The sequence below is a fragment of the Colletotrichum godetiae genome, assembly GCF_030913485.1.
Source record: "Colletotrichum godetiae strain CBS 193.32 chromosome Unknown BDP55scaffold_2, whole genome shotgun sequence".
Lineage (NCBI taxonomy): Eukaryota > Fungi > Ascomycota > Sordariomycetes > Glomerellales > Glomerellaceae > Colletotrichum > Colletotrichum godetiae.
In genome coordinates this window covers 135,846-151,557 of record NW_026851250.1, presented here as the reverse complement: position 1 = coordinate 151,557, position 15,712 = coordinate 135,846, and the positions used below count along the sequence as shown (strand labels likewise).

The following is a 15,712-nucleotide window of genomic DNA, read 5'->3' as shown; positions in this document are numbered from 1 at the left end:
TCGGACGCTGAGGCCCCTTGGTCAAGTGTTTTGTGTTGTTGGACAAGGAAAGTTTGTCAGTAGTAAGTTTGTGAAGGGAAAAAAGAGTTGAGCAGTACGCAGTACCAGTAAGAAGGAAGCTTTGGGTTGGGGTTTGGGACGGAACATAGCAGTATGCGGTCAGCGGTATGCGCGGGCGACGGGCGGCGAGAGCGACAGCGGCAGCAACCCGCAGGAAGCAGGGAAGCAAGGGCATCAATGATCAGGGACGTACTAGATTCGGCCATGGACCTGGACGTGGGAGGACGACAGACGGGAGGGGGTTGGAGGGGGGTGCGGATGGATGTTCCACTACTGGCTGGGTTTGTCTCTGATGCAGCCCGCCACCCGAACAAGGGATCTGGATTTCTTTCTTCTCTACGTATCTGTATCTGTGTCCGTACAGAGTACAGAGTTCTAGATGTTGGTACCTTTCCTGACTAGAACGGGGAGGTACATGCATTGTCTAGCAGAACCACCCCAATGAGGCAGGTATCTCTGCGCCTATGCTCTAGAGAAAGAGGAAGAGGAGTGGCACATTGGCACCAAGGTTCCCGGTACATCATGCAGGCAGCAGACCAGGAGGGTTCAACGATCTGCGGGACCAACCAGATCCCTGCAGATTCCCACGAGGAGTAAAGCTCCAGTTCCGCACGCTGCTGACTCTCTCCACCGCCCTGCCTTTATTCGTACCTAGGCTGTCTTTAACTCTTTAGGTATCCGTACTCCGTACAACCGCCTCTCTATCCGTACCAAGACTGTCGCTGAGTCGCTGAGTGACTGCAGTCTGCGGCATGTAGCCCATCCCTGTAGTCCATCACGAGTCGTACTGCTGTGTATCCTTCAGTAAAGTTGCTTCCCCCATGTGAGCTGGCAGTGGGCGGGTGGGCTTTTCGAGTGACACGCCGGGATGACTTTGCAAAACACAGGGCTACCTAACCATCTGCCGAAACCCGTGAGCTATTATGTAAGTAGTAAGAGACACTCCATTCTGAGGCTTTTCTTGCAGGTATGCCCATATTCCCCGTCAGTTGTAAGATAAGTTTTCTTTCTAGAAGTATTCCCAACTAATCTCCGATTTTCCCGCTGACTACCTACCGGCACTGGTACCTATCCGTAGGTAGCGTCAAACGGGTTTTCAGCCCATGTACTTCCCACAAGGCGGACACTTTTACCATAGTTCGTCAAACAGTGCTGGTGTCGCAGGGCGCCTTTGGGCGATCATAGTTCATCAGCTCTAGGTTTAGCCGTGCTGGCACTGCTGCCGGGGCCAGACTCTGGCTCCCGTCGAGTCTCCCCGGGACCTCTCGTCAGCCTGACCGCATCATGCCTCCATGCATGTCTCTCCCACAATTCCATGTGCCAGCCCAGGAGAGCCCGGCACCGGAGGGGGCCCTACCACAGTAGAGCCTCGCAACGGCGGTCACATAGTTTCACCGTCTCATCCGAGGCTTCGCCCTATCTGGGCGCCATCTTCATCCATCGTCTCCAACAAGCCATAGTATACGCCGGATTCGGATCGCGAGGTAGACAGACCATTTCGAACGTAAAGTTTGTATGGTCCGATGAGACTCGTATCCCAATTGAGGGATGCTTTCTTGACAAGACCTACTCCATATTTCCGCCATCCTCCTCGTCGTCTTCATAGTCGTTGTCGCTTGCCTCGTCATCATCTTTCGGCCCCGAACATTTGTCCGCGCCTCCGCCTTGTCCATGTAGGTTCGCCCATGTCGTCGGCGTTGGCGTTGACAACGCCCCATCCCGCGAAGCTGCAGCCGCAGCCTCTGCAACGCTGCTGCCTTGTCGCTCATTTCGTTCAGAGCCACCCGTTCCCAATGCGGAAGAGCCACCTCTCCCGCGGACGCCGCCGCCCCGGCTTGCACGTTTCGTTGGTCCATCCGGCAGTGGCTTCCGTCTTTTCCTCCGGCTATTCGAACCTATGTCCGTCGGCTTCGGCGCGGCATGGGCATACACCGTGACCTCGTCCTTTTCGCCTCTCTTGACCTTGAGAGCCATTAAATTCTCCAAGAACCTTGTTTGGCGCTTGCGCTCGCCCGTCTTATCCGCTGTGATGGGTATATGAATTCCATGCTTCCTCCTGATGTCTTTGAGGGGGTCGTCCTTCGCTGCCGCTTCGTGTCTTGGCTCTAGGCGCTTCTCTGTCGTGTTGATCCTCGACCAGCTGGCCGCGAGCATGTCCACGCCGCCGGGGAGATGTCGCAGAGCCGGAATCGGGTCCTCGTGCTCGTGTTCGGCGAATATTACTTCAGTACCGAGATTTCGCGTCCATTGTCCCTCAAATATCTTGCCCTTATACGCGAACATGGGCTTGTCGGAATGCAGGTCTAAGATCTGGATCTCGGCAGCTTGTTCAGATTCAAGATCTGCGTCGTAGCTGTCTGTATTTGGATCGGCCTGTCCCTGATCCATCTCTTCGTCATCCTCGGGCTCGTCTGCTGGTTCGTCGTCATTCTGGTCGTCGTCTGACATGATGCGATGATGTTTCGGTTCGTTTGGTTTCCTCGTCGTCGGGCCTGCCCAGTGTTTGTAGTGATATCCGCCTCGTCCTGACACTGGCATGTTCCGTTTGCGCCGAAGAAGCTGTGGGATGGAAAGGTCGACAGTCAGGTAGTATGTCTGGGATGGTTAGCACGTATCTTCCTGCTCGCTTCAATGCGACGGTTTACCTCGGTCTCGGTGGTCGAGTACTCGTACTCCCACTCCGAGTCATCGCCGGCGTCAATTTTGTTGGAGGTTTGCGGTGGTTCGTCGGCGGGCGCGGTCGCAGCATTCACCGGTGCGACTGAAGACGTCGGCGCGTCGGTCGCCATGTCATTGTGGTTTCTGGCAGGGGACTCCATTTGACTGATGGGAATCGTGCATTGGGTTTGAGATTCTGTGCAGTTCTGTGGTGTTGTCGCCGACTTACCAAGTACGTCAGGGAATGCGAAGACTGAGTTGAATGTTCATCGCGCGCGCGGAAAGGGTACGCGACGTCGAAAACTTGCTGAAGCTCCGAGGTTGAAGATAATTACAGAGTTCCCATTCCAATGGAAAGAAGCTTACCCACCCCCAGTCAATCCGACGGCAAATTGGCACAGGCCAAAGGTCAATTGAACAGGGACCGGCCGCTGGTGCGGGGCAACTGCTGGACTTTCCCTGCTCACAACCCCTCTGCCCCGCTATCGCAAGTAAATTTCCCAAAGACGGCCTTCGACTCACAATCGGACTTGCACACATCCCGCTCTGTTGACTCACAATCCGACATATCACTCCTCGAGTGACGATACTTTATAACGGCGTATTTCATTCGTTCTCAATCTTTGATCTACTTCCTGCTCTATAGACTTTCAATATACCCAACTCTTTATATCACTTCATCCTCCAGTCTGCCCATCATGCCAAAGGTCCACCTGCTGGACTACGTCGCGGGCAATGTTCGCAGCTTGGTGAATGCCATCGAGAAGGTCGGCTACGAAGTCGAATGGATTAGGAGACCCGAAGATGTTCCCTCAGCAGAAGTAAGCAATTGGCCTCGACATACCGTAGAGAAAGCCTCCAAGTAGCTAACCTTCTCCCTTCCAGAAACTGATCCTCCCCGGTGTCGGCCACTTCGGCCACTGCCTCTCCCAACTCTCCCAAGCTGGCTTCCTCCCCGCCATCTCCGCCCACATCGCCTCAGGCAAGCCCTTCATGGGCATCTGCGTCGGCATCCAGACCCTCTTCGAAGGCTCCCTCGAGGACCCCGACGTCCCCGGCCTCGGCGTCGTAAAGGGTAGTCTCGACCGCTTCGACGCCTCCACAAAGTCCGTCCCGCAAATCGGCTGGAACAGCGCAAACACGGGCGGTGCGAGCCTCTACGACCTCCGGCCCGAGTCTAAATACTACTACGTCCACACCTACAAATACCCCTACGTCCGCGGCGAGCTCGAGGCCCAAGGGTGGACCGTCGCGACGGGCACCTACGGCAACGAGACCTTCGTCGGCGCCCTCGCCAGGGGTAACATCTTCGCGACGCAGTTCCACCCCGAAAAGTCCGGCGCCGCCGGCCTGCGCTGCCTCCGCGCCTTCCTCGACGGCTCCGGCGCCGCAAACCTAGCCGCCGCTACCGCCGCCGGCAGCATCAGCACCACCACGCCTTCACCCGCCGAGGCCGTACCTTTCCAAGACGGCCTCACCCGCCGCGTAATCGCCTGCCTCGACGTCCGCACAAACGACCAAGGCGACCTCGTCGTAACAAAAGGCGACCAATACGACGTCCGCGAAAAGTCCGACGGCGGCGCCGTCCGCAACCTCGGCAAGCCAGTCGAGATGGCCCGCCGCTACTACGAGCAGGGCGCCGACGAAGTCACCTTTCTCAACATCACCAGCTTCCGCGACTGTCCCCTCGCCGACGTGCCCATGCTCGAGATCCTCCGCCGCACCTCGGAGACCGTCTTCGTCCCGCTCACCATCGGCGGCGGCATCCGCGACACGGTCGACACGGACGGGACCAAAGTCTCGGCTCTCGAGATTGCGACAATGTACTTCAAATCCGGCGCCGACAAAGTCTCCATCGGCTCCGACGCCGTCCTCGCGGCGGAAGAGTACTACGGCGCGGGCCGCAAGTTGTTCGGCAACACGGCCATTGAGCAAATTTCAAAAGCGTACGGTAACCAAGCCGTCGTCGTCTCCGTCGATCCCAAGCGGGTATACGTCCCCAACACGGACGCCACGCGCCACAACATCATCAAGACGTCCACCGGCCCCGGTCCCAAGGGCGAGGAATACTGCTGGTACGCCTGCACGATCAAGGGCGGCCGCGAGACGCGCGACATGGACGTTGTCGAACTATCCCAAGCCGTCGAGGCCATGGGCGCCGGCGAGATTCTGCTCAACTGCATCGACAAGGACGGCACCAACAGCGGATTCGATCTCGAGCTCATCTCCCAGGTGAAGGCCGCCGTCAAGATCCCCGTCATCGCGTCCAGCGGTGCCGGCGAGCCGGCGCACTTTGAAGAGGTGTTTGCCAAGACGACGACGGATGCTGCGCTGGGCGCGGGCATGTTCCACCGCGGGGAGTATACCGTCAAGCAGGTCAAAGATTTCTTGGCGGAGAAAGGGCTCAAGGTGAGGCAGTTTGAGGAAAACATTTGAAAAGTGTTCATATCGTCTTGTGGGCGGCAGTTGAAGTAGGGGAAAGGAAGAAAAAGTCGACCGTTGCTAGTCACCCTGTGCGTGTTGGACAAAATACGAGGAAGAAAGGATGACGAGCCGTTTTGGAAAAGGAGACTAAAGAGCAGCTTGGAAGTCTCGGAACCCTTTCCGATTGTGATTATTTTACGGGAAAGCCTGGAGTTGAACTTTGTGGTGACGACAATCTTGACGCTCACATTCGCCATAGACTAGACATTTAAAGAAACTTTCTCATGTCATGATTTTCATACTATGTTGTACTTGTGTTTTGCGTGCAATTCCTGCCAAACATCAAACAGTCCCAACATTTCAAGATCCAAAGCAGAAGACAGAAGAGAACACTGTCACCAACTCGACAAAGCAATTGCGTCGAAACTCCCCAAAAACAAACCCTGTGGCTAGTTGCGATGAACCATACTAGCCGTAAAGGCAAAAAGAGAAACAGCCCTTCAGCTTTTAGCGTAAAGATACAGATGCGAGAGTGAAAGAGATGCCCAAAACACGAGACTGGAATCCCTTTTTCGTTCAATGCTTTTGACGGTTCCTCCTTGTTCCCACCACAAATTCCGTATCCTGCTGTTTTGTTCCAAGCTCGAGCTGTTTGCGTGCTGAAGAAGAAGAAGAAGAAGAAGAAGACTGATAAGGTGCGTAACCCAAGCAAAATTCATTTGCTCAAAGCAGAAATGATACCCCGCGGTGCCGTGCTAACACTAGAAAAGACGAGAGATGAAGAAGCCTGAAAAAGCAAAAACTCCCCAACTGCCAAGCTCAAAGAACTGAAGAGTGAGAGAGGGGAAATCCCCTTCCCGACAGAGCGCGGACGATGAAAGGCTGTCCGGGGTAAGTAATGCTAGATCTCCATGCTCATAAACAGCCATTGGTTGCTCGTAACGTCCACGTCTCTCGCCCAGTGATCCAGCGTCGTCAGCTCGAAGCCGATCCACTGCAAGCTCTTCATCAGCGACTTGGCATCCTCCTCCTCGATAGTCCGGTCAATACAGACGACCAGGTGTTCGCAATTGAGCGGTCCGTCGACCAACTCCATCAGCGCCATAAGCCTATAAAGAATGTTAGCCAGGGTCTCAACAAGGAATGAGGGTTGAGACAAAGGGGGTGTGTGAAACATACGCAGGCTTCAGGTCACGTCCAATGACATTCCTGTCAAATAGGGCGAACAGGGACTTTTCAGCCCCGTCGTCCGCCACAAAGGCCCTGAAACTCGCGCCGCCGGCAAAGTCCCAAACCTCCAACCACGCGGTAGCCGGGGCGGGTGCGGCGGTAGCCGTGAAGCCCACCGCACCGTCCCCGCCGCGTCCCCCGAACGGGACGTGTGGTTGAACGGCCAAGTCCTCGTCTGGCGGCGGAGTGGGCAGCATGTTGTTGGCGTTGCTGCTGCCATTGTTGTAGTAATAAGCACCTTGATGCAGGCCGGAGCCACGCGAGCCAGTGTCCGTCTCACCGCGGAACACAGCCCTCATGGACTCACAAAAGAACCTTTCACATTCTTCCCTGATCGAAAGTGCTGCCCCCCCTCTGCGGCTAATCCTCTTGCCGGGCACGGTATCGCGCCTCTTGGAGCTGCTGCTGCTGGCCTTGGGAAGCAGAGCGAGCTCGTTGGATGCCGTTATGGCCGCGAGGGGGGGACTTGAAGGAGGTGATGGTAGTCCTGAGGAGGGGACCTCAGGAATACCACTCGGCCCCTGTTGATTCAAAGATATGTCAGTCCATGATCCATGTAGTTTACCAAGTTTCCGGAGAACGGGTGATGCAGGTGTGCGGGGATGATAGGGGGTGAGAAGTACACCAGGGACAACCCAGAATGATCGACAGTTCATCTACAAGTTTGAGGCTGAAGATGGGCGCGCGTGGGGGAGGCAGGAAGGAGAGAGAGGCATGTGACTGTGCTACTGCGGAATTGGAGAGTGCGACATACCTGCGGCGCCGGTAGTGCAGTAGTGGACACCGCGAAGAGTCGCGGCGGAGTCGACGATGTAGCAGCTGGCGAGGACATTGGCCTGACGGACAACGGCCTCACCATAATTACTACTACTGTAATTGTTGACCTGATTCATGGGCGCCATTGCGTTTACTTTTCGGGGGTTTGGTAGCTAAAGATCTGATGTTGTGGTTGAACTGGGTTGGGAGGTCGGTTCTCGGGATATCGGAACCGGTTCGTCGATGAATTGGTGATTGGTGGTTGAAAAGTGAGGCGAGAGTCAAGTAGCGACGATGGTAGTGTTCTTTTCGAAAAGGTGGTGTGGGTTTTCTTGGTTCAGCGGATGAGGCTGTTCGATTTGTGTCGATCAATTGATGTAGTAGCGTGGATGGAGGATTTGCGTTGATGTTTTGCCCTTGGGTGGCTTTTTTTTTTTTTTTGAACGGCGGTTGTTGCGGGTGAGGTGAACTGGATATCGGCGGTGAAGCGTTGCGATGGGGAAGATAGGAAGAGGGAAGTGAGGAAGATGGCGTTCAGAGCGGGCAGAGTGGTGAATAAAAACCCAGCGGAAAGCCCATATCTTTCTGCAAGGAAAAAAAATAAAGGGTGGAAACGTCTAGCGTGGGCGGAGAAAGCAACCCAAGGCACAAGGGGACCACTGTGCAGCACGCAGCAACCACCACCCAGCCGTGCTGTGCCAGCCCAGCACTTTCCTTTCCAATGGGCCGCAATGGCAGTCTCAAGGGGTGACAGCCACCAAAAAAAGCAACAAAAAAAAAGCGCCAAGCCCACCGGTCCAGTGGGAAACTTACTGTGTAAGGTACATACGGATACCCAGGGAAGGTGGGAAGGAACAGTCATAATCAGCCATGGCATCTCCACCTTTCCCCCTTCTATCCTCGGATCCCTTCATCCACCATCCATGTCTTCTCCTCCCCATCCAATGCAGTCAATGCCATTGATCCCGTCCACGTCAATTCAGGCTTTGGATTGCTTAGATCTTACTCAATCGCAATCCTCAGGGACCCTTTACTTTCGTCACAGCACATTGGTACTCCATGATCTGTTTGCTTGCTCGCCACGATCATCATCGGCATCAGCTGTCTCTTCCACAAGTTCCAGAGGGTTCCAGTTTGTACATTGTTCCCGTTGGCAGGGGGCGTCCATGGTCCACGGTCCATAGGGGGGCTACTGGTCTAGGCTTACGAAACCGGCTGGAGCCCTTTGCAATGCGCCATCCGTCCATGTTGCACTGTATGAGGCGGTATGGGAAGCAAAGCTCGTTGTTTCTTGGGCTGCATTGCATTGGCTGCTGCTGCTGCTACTTTCCCTGGCCGTTCATGGCCCACGATCTGCGCATTGGGTATTGATTCATTGACTGACTTGAAGCAGTTGCATCCCTCCGTCTTTAGACCCCAATAACTCTACGCATCTAAGCATGTCTCGACAATCTACAGACCAGTCAGAGCTGCCCCGAATCGACTGTCACCATTCATTAGTCTCGCTAACAATCAACCAACTCGGGTGGACGCTCCCAATCCGGGCCCGGCACGGCGCTTGGCACTTTGACTGCTTCTCCTGCGGCCTCTGCCAATCGAATGAGGCCGTGGGCTGCACTTCACATGCACGTGGACAATCCCCCCAAACCGAGCCCATGCTGCCCAGCCACCCTAGCCCGACCCAGAACTTGGGGTATTGACTATCTCTTGGACGGAAACGGTATCACAGTGCTTTTTTCATGAAGGGATTCCACAAGGACGATCAACCTTGACATGTGTACGGAACAGCGGTGGCCTGATATCCGGTCCTCTTTTTGGATCAACAACTTACGAAAGTGAGGTAATGTTACGCAAGCAGTTCAAGCACACGGCCGTGGATCGTCGCATACACGAGTGACAGATAACCGCTGGGATACGGAGGGGTCCTCAATCACCAGGACAATTAGGGTTTGCGGTAGGTCAGCCTATCCATCCCCAATCTCGAAACTTTGGCTGAGCTCCGTCTCTACAAAGTAATGTATTCCAGACGTCCGCCGCGGATAGTCAAAACATTCCATATGATGATGGCGTAAGTTGTCGCAGCCTCTTTGGCCGGGTGGATCCCCCTCCAGCTGGAGCCCCGGCATGATCGGAGGCCGCGTTTTCTCGGCCATCGTAATCGTGACGGGTGAGCAGGCCACCGGAGCACATGGTCTTACGGTGGATGGTTTATATTCACACATTGCCGTGGACAATATTGGAGGATGCCTTGTCAATGCCTACCAAAGATTGCCATGCAGCGCCGCAACTAGCATGCTGGGCTTTCTGGGGTCCGTGTTTCCGTTCGGGTCACTTGACCGTTTTGTCCCCCACATTCGTGATTTGCGAGTCATCCATCGCAGCTTCCCCCTTCTCGGAAGATTGAAAGGACACAATGCGTTATGAATAACGATGATCAACTTCTCTTGGTTCCTCAGAGCATTCGGTCGGACTTGAGATAATCGTTTCGTAAGAACAGTAACCAAGCGTCTACCTACTTACCTACCTACTTAACATTCAAGCAACTACAACACTCTGGGTGCAGCCAAAAGGCCAGAGATGTTGCATCTAAATCGGCGCCGGTCTCCGGTAAGCAGCTAGCAACCCGACGGACCATCTGACTCTCACCCAAAGCCCCACCGCGCCCTCACCGAAACCGAGCGAAAGCTGCGAGGCGTTTTTGGTCCACAGATAACGATTGCAAAGATTCATCTTGGATGCTGCTGCAAGATACCTGACTTTTACAGCTTCGATCCCCGCAAAGCCAACAACAACCTCTGTAACTCGAAACATACCTCTTGGTTTCTCGCTTTTTCTGGAAGCCTCTCCATCCGTAGGGTGACCAGTATCCAACGATGGCAGCAAAGGTGTGGGACCCCTCGAACTCTCTGCCGCACAACCGTTGGAGGAAGAGGGGGTCACATCTGATGGAGGGCGAATGAGGTGATCATCCACACTCACCCAGCGGTGGAGTCCAAAGTCCAGTGACACACACACTGCCGGCGCCAAATGGAATCTCATTCTCACCACTTGGGAAGACTCCACCCAGCCGACGTCTCTTGGTCTTATCGGCTCACGCTTCCACCTGCTTACCTTATCGATAACCTTGGGCTGCATTAGCGATAGAGCCAGGTGGGGAAGCTCGAGCCTCCTTCGACCGAGTGACTTGATCTTACACCACCGCCGAGAGGTCCCTCATGTAGGTTGATCACCGTACCTACTTCCGCCGGTCGCCACTCCGATACTGGCCGCTCGCTACGTAGATGTTCCCGGAGAGGTGGGTTGGTAAGTATGATAGGTAGTTTCTTTTCCAAACGTCTCACTTTACGATACAGATGTGTGGAAGGAGAAATATTTACAGCCCTCTTCAGCCTTTATATCCATTCCGAGTCAGGTGTCGAGCATCTGCAGGATATCAAACCCCTCTCTAGTGGTTTTCTCTCTTTCCATCCCAAGTCCGGGCAGGAAAACAAAGCCCCAAATACGTCCGGATACCTACTTATCAATATGTACATGTCGACGTTCCCCCCAGACCGTCTTGATATCTCGCACTCCAAACCCCGTCCCCATCGTCCACTCACCGCAAGACAGGCGGGTTCCACCGGTGACAGTGACAGTGACATGCTGCTTGCCGGAACGGTGCCTTGCCTCGCGTTATCTTACCCTCCAACACTCGAATCATTCACTCGCTCGCAAACTGCACGTTACACACCCTTTAGACGATGGCCCGACCAAAAAAGTCCAGCCCAAATCCTCTACCCCCCCATCTCACTGTCTCGTGCCATAAGTCAGTCACTCACCTTTCCCCTCCCTGTCGGCCTTGCGCCCATACGCCTCTGATCTACCTGCCTTACCTTACCTACCCCAAAACCGCCTCCGACCCTTCATTCCTACCTACCATACCTGTCTATACATGATTACATGACCTCCCCGGGACCTTCCAGTCGCAAAGGATCAAAAACGTGAACGAAACCAAATACAGAAAAGAAAAGAAAAGAAACTCCAAAGAAACCGTATCATCGTCCTTGTCCCAAGCAAGTCATGATTTCCTCGCTCTGAACATTCAGAAAAAACCATCCGTCCATCCACCGGAACCCTCGCCGGAATACCATGGTAGAACCCTCCACCACCGACGCCGCCCTCGTCTACAACTCCAACAAGCCGTAGTCCACCCAGCGAAACAAAGAAAAACAAGTAATCATCGCCGCCACCTTCCTCGCATCGGGGTCCCGGAGCGAGGCGCAAAACCTACCTCCAATACTCCAAATCCGCGTCTCGCGATGGCGCCCAACATCATCGTCTCCCGTCCCACGTTCCCAACCTACCTCCTCCCAAGCTTCAACATCATTCCCTTCCGCCGCCGGACCTCGTCCGCAGCAGCACCAGCAGCAGCAGCACCTTCGACTTCAACTTCGACTTCGACGTCCCCGGACTCGACCCCAGACGCAAGCCAGGTCCCCTCCCTAAGCTCCTCCCCGACTTCCTCAACGACAGACGAGACCGTGACGCCGCCGAACAGCCCGCCGCCGCCAACATACCAAGATGCCATCACGACCGCAGCCAGCATCCCAGACCTCCTCTCCAAATCCTCATCAACCGTCACCACCGCCGCCAAAAAGAACAAACCAACCCGCTCCTCCTACCTGGCACGAACCCAACCAGACACCCTCCGCTGTTCAACCTGCTCCTGCGACATCGCCTTCTCCTCCCAAATCGTAAGCAAAGGCTTCACAGGCCGCTACGGCCGCGCCTACCTCATCGCGCCGACCGTCGTCACCGCCTACAACACTTCCTTAACCCAAGGCAACAGCAGCAAAAACAAGGGAAGCCTCGCCAATGTCCGCATAGGAAAATGCGAAAACCGCCAGCTCGTTACCGGGTGGCACGTCGTCGCGGATATCACCTGCGTCCTCTGCAACGCGAAACTCGGATGGAAATACGTCGACGCCAAGGAGCTCAGCCAAAAGTACAAGGTTGGCAAGTTTATCCTCGAAGTCGAACGCGTGGTGCCCTTTCGCAGTTGGGAGGACGTTGACGTCCGGGACGAGGAGGACTATGATGACGAAGACGACGACGTATCAGAGGACGAGGAATCCGCGGAGGAGAGGGAGGCTACTGGCGGAGCTGGCGGAGCAGGCAGTAGAGACGACGATAGTAGCGGCGATGACGGTGCCGAGAGCGCTCGCAAGGATACGTCGGACAGCGAGGTGGAAGTTGTATTTGATTCTGAAGACGAGGACGACCTTGAGGATATGTTCTCTGGAAACTGGGACCCAGATATTGTGGCGAAGAGACGGAGCCGTCGAGTGACAACGGCGCGGAAGAAGTAGAGCTTCTGTTGGAAGCTCCCGATACCCCTACCCTTTCTCCTACCACCTACACGCACGAGATATCCCGAGCCACGTAGGCTTTGTCCTCTCACCGGCGTTCTTGCTTGGATACCTGGTTCTGCCGGCACACGATTCGACGAACGATCATGACTTGACCCTTTACGCACTAATACCCCACATGTAGAAACGACGAACTGAGCACGGTTTAATATGAATATGTTTGGGTATTTGAATTACGTGAATTGTGATCTGAATCCTGCAGCGAAAACCATGAGCATTTTGTGCTATGAATCTCCATCTGGCTAACAGCCAATTGCAGCGCTCTCAGCATGTATGATATGCCATCAGCAGCCGGCCTGTAAGCCGAGCTTGACTCGCCGTGGCTACACAGCAAGGCGGGGCACCTGACTGCATGCTTTCGTAGGTAGCGCGGTTCCTAGCTGCCCTCTGACATAGCGACCTCACCAAATCCACAGTCCAATTATGCGGTGGGCTCCTCAGCGACGTAGTGCAGGTAAGCACCAAGGAGCTTGATGCCCTCGATGTAGTTGCGCTTGTCCAGCTTCTCGTTGATGGAGTGAGCACCGTCGGTGGAGCTACCCATGGGCAGAAGAAGAACGTTCTTGCCGGTGGCCTGCTCGAAGGTCAGGGTGACAGGGATACTACGTATATTGTCAGTAAACATCCTTCGATATTAAGAGGTGGGATTCATACCTTCCACCCTCACGAGTGAAGTCAGGCTGTACGCCCCAGACGCGCTCGGTGGCCTTGGCGGCAGCCGAGAAGTTCCAGTGCTTGGGCGACGCAACCCACCACTTGCCGGTGTGCTGAGCCCAAACCTTCATGGAGTTCTTGCTCTTGAGCTTCGCAAATTGCTCGTTGATGTACTTGTAGACAGCCTCGTTGGTTGCCTCCTCCTCCATATTGGGCACGGTACGGATAGAGAACTTGCCAGTGACCTTGGCCGGGATGACAGTCTTCGCACCAGGGGCAGAGAAGGCACCCTCGACACCGTGTACAGAGAGGGAGGGGTAGCGCCATCTTCCCATGAGGGTGGACTTTTTATCTTCGTAGATGGTGGTCGTGCTGCCCAGAGACTCGTGAAGAGTTTCCATGGTGAAGGCAATGCCATCGTATAGAGTCTCCTCCTCCTTGGTGACAGGAGCAACCTGCTCCATGATGCCAGGAATCTGGATCTTGCCGTCGGTGTCGACCAAAGAGCCGAGAACGCGGACCAAGTCAGTCATGGGCTCTTGGGCAGTGCCGCCAAAAACACCGCTGTGCAGGTCAGCGCCAGGGCCCTTGATCTCGACAGAGTAGTAGTTGCAGCCACGGAGACCGTAGGTCAAGCAGGGCTTCTCGGTTCCGAGCCAGTAGTTGTCGGAAATGCAAACAGCGTCGGCGTCAGCGAAGAATTTCTTGGCCTCGGCGTTGATAAGGTCGTCGAGACCCTCGGACCCGTACTCCTCCATACCCTCAAAGCACATGAGGAGGTTGACGGGGAAGTCGATGTTGGCCTTTTGGTGAGCTTCAATGGCGTTCAACCAGCCGAGGACGGGTCCCTTGTCGTCTGTGGAACCACGGCCGAACATTCTGCCCTTATTATCGACGGAGAGCTCGAAAGGCTCGGTCGCCCAGCCATCAGTCTTCTCAGCAGGCTGAACATCGTAGTGGCCGTAGACCAGGATAGTTCTCTTGTTCTTGTCGCTTCCATATCTTCCCAATACAACGGGGGGCAGCTGCAAGCCAGGGATGTCAGGCTGCTCGCCGAGCTCTCGAAGCTCGACAGAGGCACCGAGGCCCTTCAGCTCAGCAGCGAGCCACTCGCCCATCTTGACTACATCGGGACGGCGCTCAACATCAGCTGAGATGGAGGGGATCGCAACAGCCTTCCGGAGACGTTCGATGAAGTGGTCGGTGTCGGCATCGACCTGCTTGAAGTAGCCGTCGAGTTGAGGAGCCATCTTGGTTTTTCGAGCTTGGTGTGCTTTGATAGCTGGAGTAAGGTAGTGACGGCGAGATTGTGAGATGGTTTGCCAACACGGGAGAGGTTTGAGAGTTGTAGGAACAAACTTTCGAGCAGTCTGAGGGAGGGCAAGGCCTCTAAACAACGAGGTGCGGGGCATGACGCCGGACTGGACCTTCTACATCGGGCGCAATAGAGCTGACCAGAATTCTGCTGCACCGAGAGTACCGCTACATGCACCTGCCCACAACTGCTCCGGATGGCGGGGTTCTTTCAATGCGCTTCGGCAAGCAGCGGCGTATCAGCAGGAAGGGACCTGACCTTTGCTAATGTATCCGTTCCAGGTGGAGGCGCTAAGACCGAGACCAAAGAACTTTTGCGTGATACGGCACGTGACCTGATTCGGCAACTACCCGGCCGAGATAGTGGAGGCCCGGACGGGACCTAAACGGAAGAGTCAAGATTCTTGGGCGGATTACTCAGCAGCAAACGGCACCTTCCGAAACAAATATGGGGACCACTTTAGAACCCGCTGACAGGAACCTGGAAGGCCCAGACATACCTAAGGTAGGTAGGTAGTGGAGCCCGAGGATTCGGAGAAACCCTTGGCCGGAAAATCCGACACTCACGTGCCACCTGGCCCGGGCTTGCCCAGAATTGGCAGTGCTGCAGAATCAGGTCGGGTCGGTCGCAGTGGCCAGAGTGGGTTCCAGCTACTACCTTCTGCCTGCAGTCACTGCCGGCTATATCACTTCTCCTCCCCCTTTGCGTTACTCCTCTTTTTCCTGCCACGAACATCACCATCAACGCTCCCTTTTCGACCCGCGACCGCGACTTTTCGCTTTGCCGCAAATACCGTGTGCTGCATACGACTTTGCGACGAATTTTATCATCTCACGACAATCGCCCAAGCGATTCTTCGACCCCAGGTGACCAGCGAAGCAAGTGCCCGCTCAGCAACCGACTCTTTCCCTGGACGATTGTTTGCTGTCTCGCCACGGGACCGTCGCGACCGCTTACCTATCGAGCGGAATACTGATTTGGAAACCTACGCTGGCTAACTGAGGTTCCTCGATTGATGGTGTGCAAGGTGTCGAGGTGATTTGGAAGTAAGGAGGGATTCACACAAAAGGACTGACTTTTCTTCAACTGGTGTCGGCCTTTTTGGCATTGTACTCTTTCTCTACACTCCGCAACCCTTATTTCCTTGATCTTCCAAGTAAATCAGAATTGATTTCCATTACTCTTGAGAGGTGCTAAGCGCAAGAGA

General features: G+C 55.0%; 7 protein-coding genes across 7 annotated transcripts; 3 read left to right on the top strand and 4 right to left on the bottom strand.

Annotated features, from left to right (window-relative positions):
• Positions 1-1,626: 1,626 nt before the first annotated feature.
• On the bottom strand, positions 1,627-2,849 carry BDP55DRAFT_539691 (uncharacterized protein; the record flags this gene model as incomplete). Its single annotated transcript, XM_060568049.1, has 2 exons — positions 1,627-2,655; positions 2,706-2,849. 2 exons carry the CDS (start codon positions 2,847-2,849, stop codon positions 1,627-1,629), a joined length of 1,173 nt encoding a protein of 390 aa, XP_060435988.1.
• Positions 2,850-3,416: 567 nt separating this feature from the next.
• BDP55DRAFT_539504 (imidazoleglycerol phosphate synthase) lies at positions 3,417-5,154 on the top strand (the record flags this gene model as incomplete). The annotated part of the gene is made up of 2 exons (XM_060568037.1): positions 3,417-3,539; positions 3,604-5,154. The coding sequence occupies 2 exons, from the start codon at positions 3,417-3,419 to the stop codon at positions 5,152-5,154; spliced, it is 1,674 nt and encodes a 557-aa protein (XP_060435987.1).
• A 651-nt stretch (positions 5,155-5,805) lies between these two features.
• BDP55DRAFT_642167 (ornithine decarboxylase antizyme) lies at positions 5,806-7,593 on the bottom strand. Its single transcript, XM_060573440.1, has 3 exons — positions 7,127-7,593; positions 6,322-6,893; positions 5,806-6,251 (listed from the first exon to the last, which is right to left on the bottom strand). The coding sequence occupies exons 1-3, from the start codon at positions 7,229-7,231 to the stop codon at positions 6,044-6,046; spliced, it is 885 nt and encodes a 294-aa protein (XP_060435986.1). The 5' UTR covers positions 7,232-7,593; the 3' UTR covers positions 5,806-6,043.
• BDP55DRAFT_122293 (uncharacterized protein) lies at positions 7,276-8,440 on the top strand. The gene has a single exon (XM_060565457.1). The coding sequence runs from the start codon at positions 7,656-7,658 to the stop codon at positions 8,310-8,312; it is 657 nt and encodes a 218-aa protein (XP_060435985.1). The 5' UTR covers positions 7,276-7,655; the 3' UTR covers positions 8,313-8,440.
• Positions 8,441-9,714: 1,274 nt separating this feature from the next.
• BDP55DRAFT_625830 (uncharacterized protein) lies at positions 9,715-10,167 on the bottom strand (the record flags this gene model as incomplete). The annotated part of the gene is made up of 1 exon (XM_060571542.1): positions 9,715-10,167. The coding sequence occupies one exon, from the start codon at positions 10,165-10,167 to the stop codon at positions 9,715-9,717; it is 453 nt and encodes a 150-aa protein (XP_060435984.1).
• A 1,643-nt stretch (positions 10,168-11,810) lies between these two features.
• BDP55DRAFT_511769 (Yippee/Mis18) lies at positions 11,811-12,173 on the top strand (the record flags this gene model as incomplete). The annotated part of the gene is made up of 2 exons (XM_060567716.1): positions 11,811-11,915; positions 11,970-12,173. Coding segments are annotated over 2 exons (309 nt in total), but the record flags the coding sequence as incomplete, so codon positions are not given.
• Positions 12,174-12,688: 515 nt separating this feature from the next.
• BDP55DRAFT_642161 (peptidase family M20/M25/M40) lies at positions 12,689-14,765 on the bottom strand. The gene is made up of 2 exons (XM_060573439.1): positions 13,191-14,765; positions 12,689-13,138 (listed from the first exon to the last, which is right to left on the bottom strand). Exons 1-2 carry the CDS (start codon positions 14,600-14,602, stop codon positions 12,958-12,960), a joined length of 1,593 nt encoding a protein of 530 aa, XP_060435982.1. The 5' UTR covers positions 14,603-14,765; the 3' UTR covers positions 12,689-12,957.
• Positions 14,766-15,712: the final 947 nt, after the last annotated feature.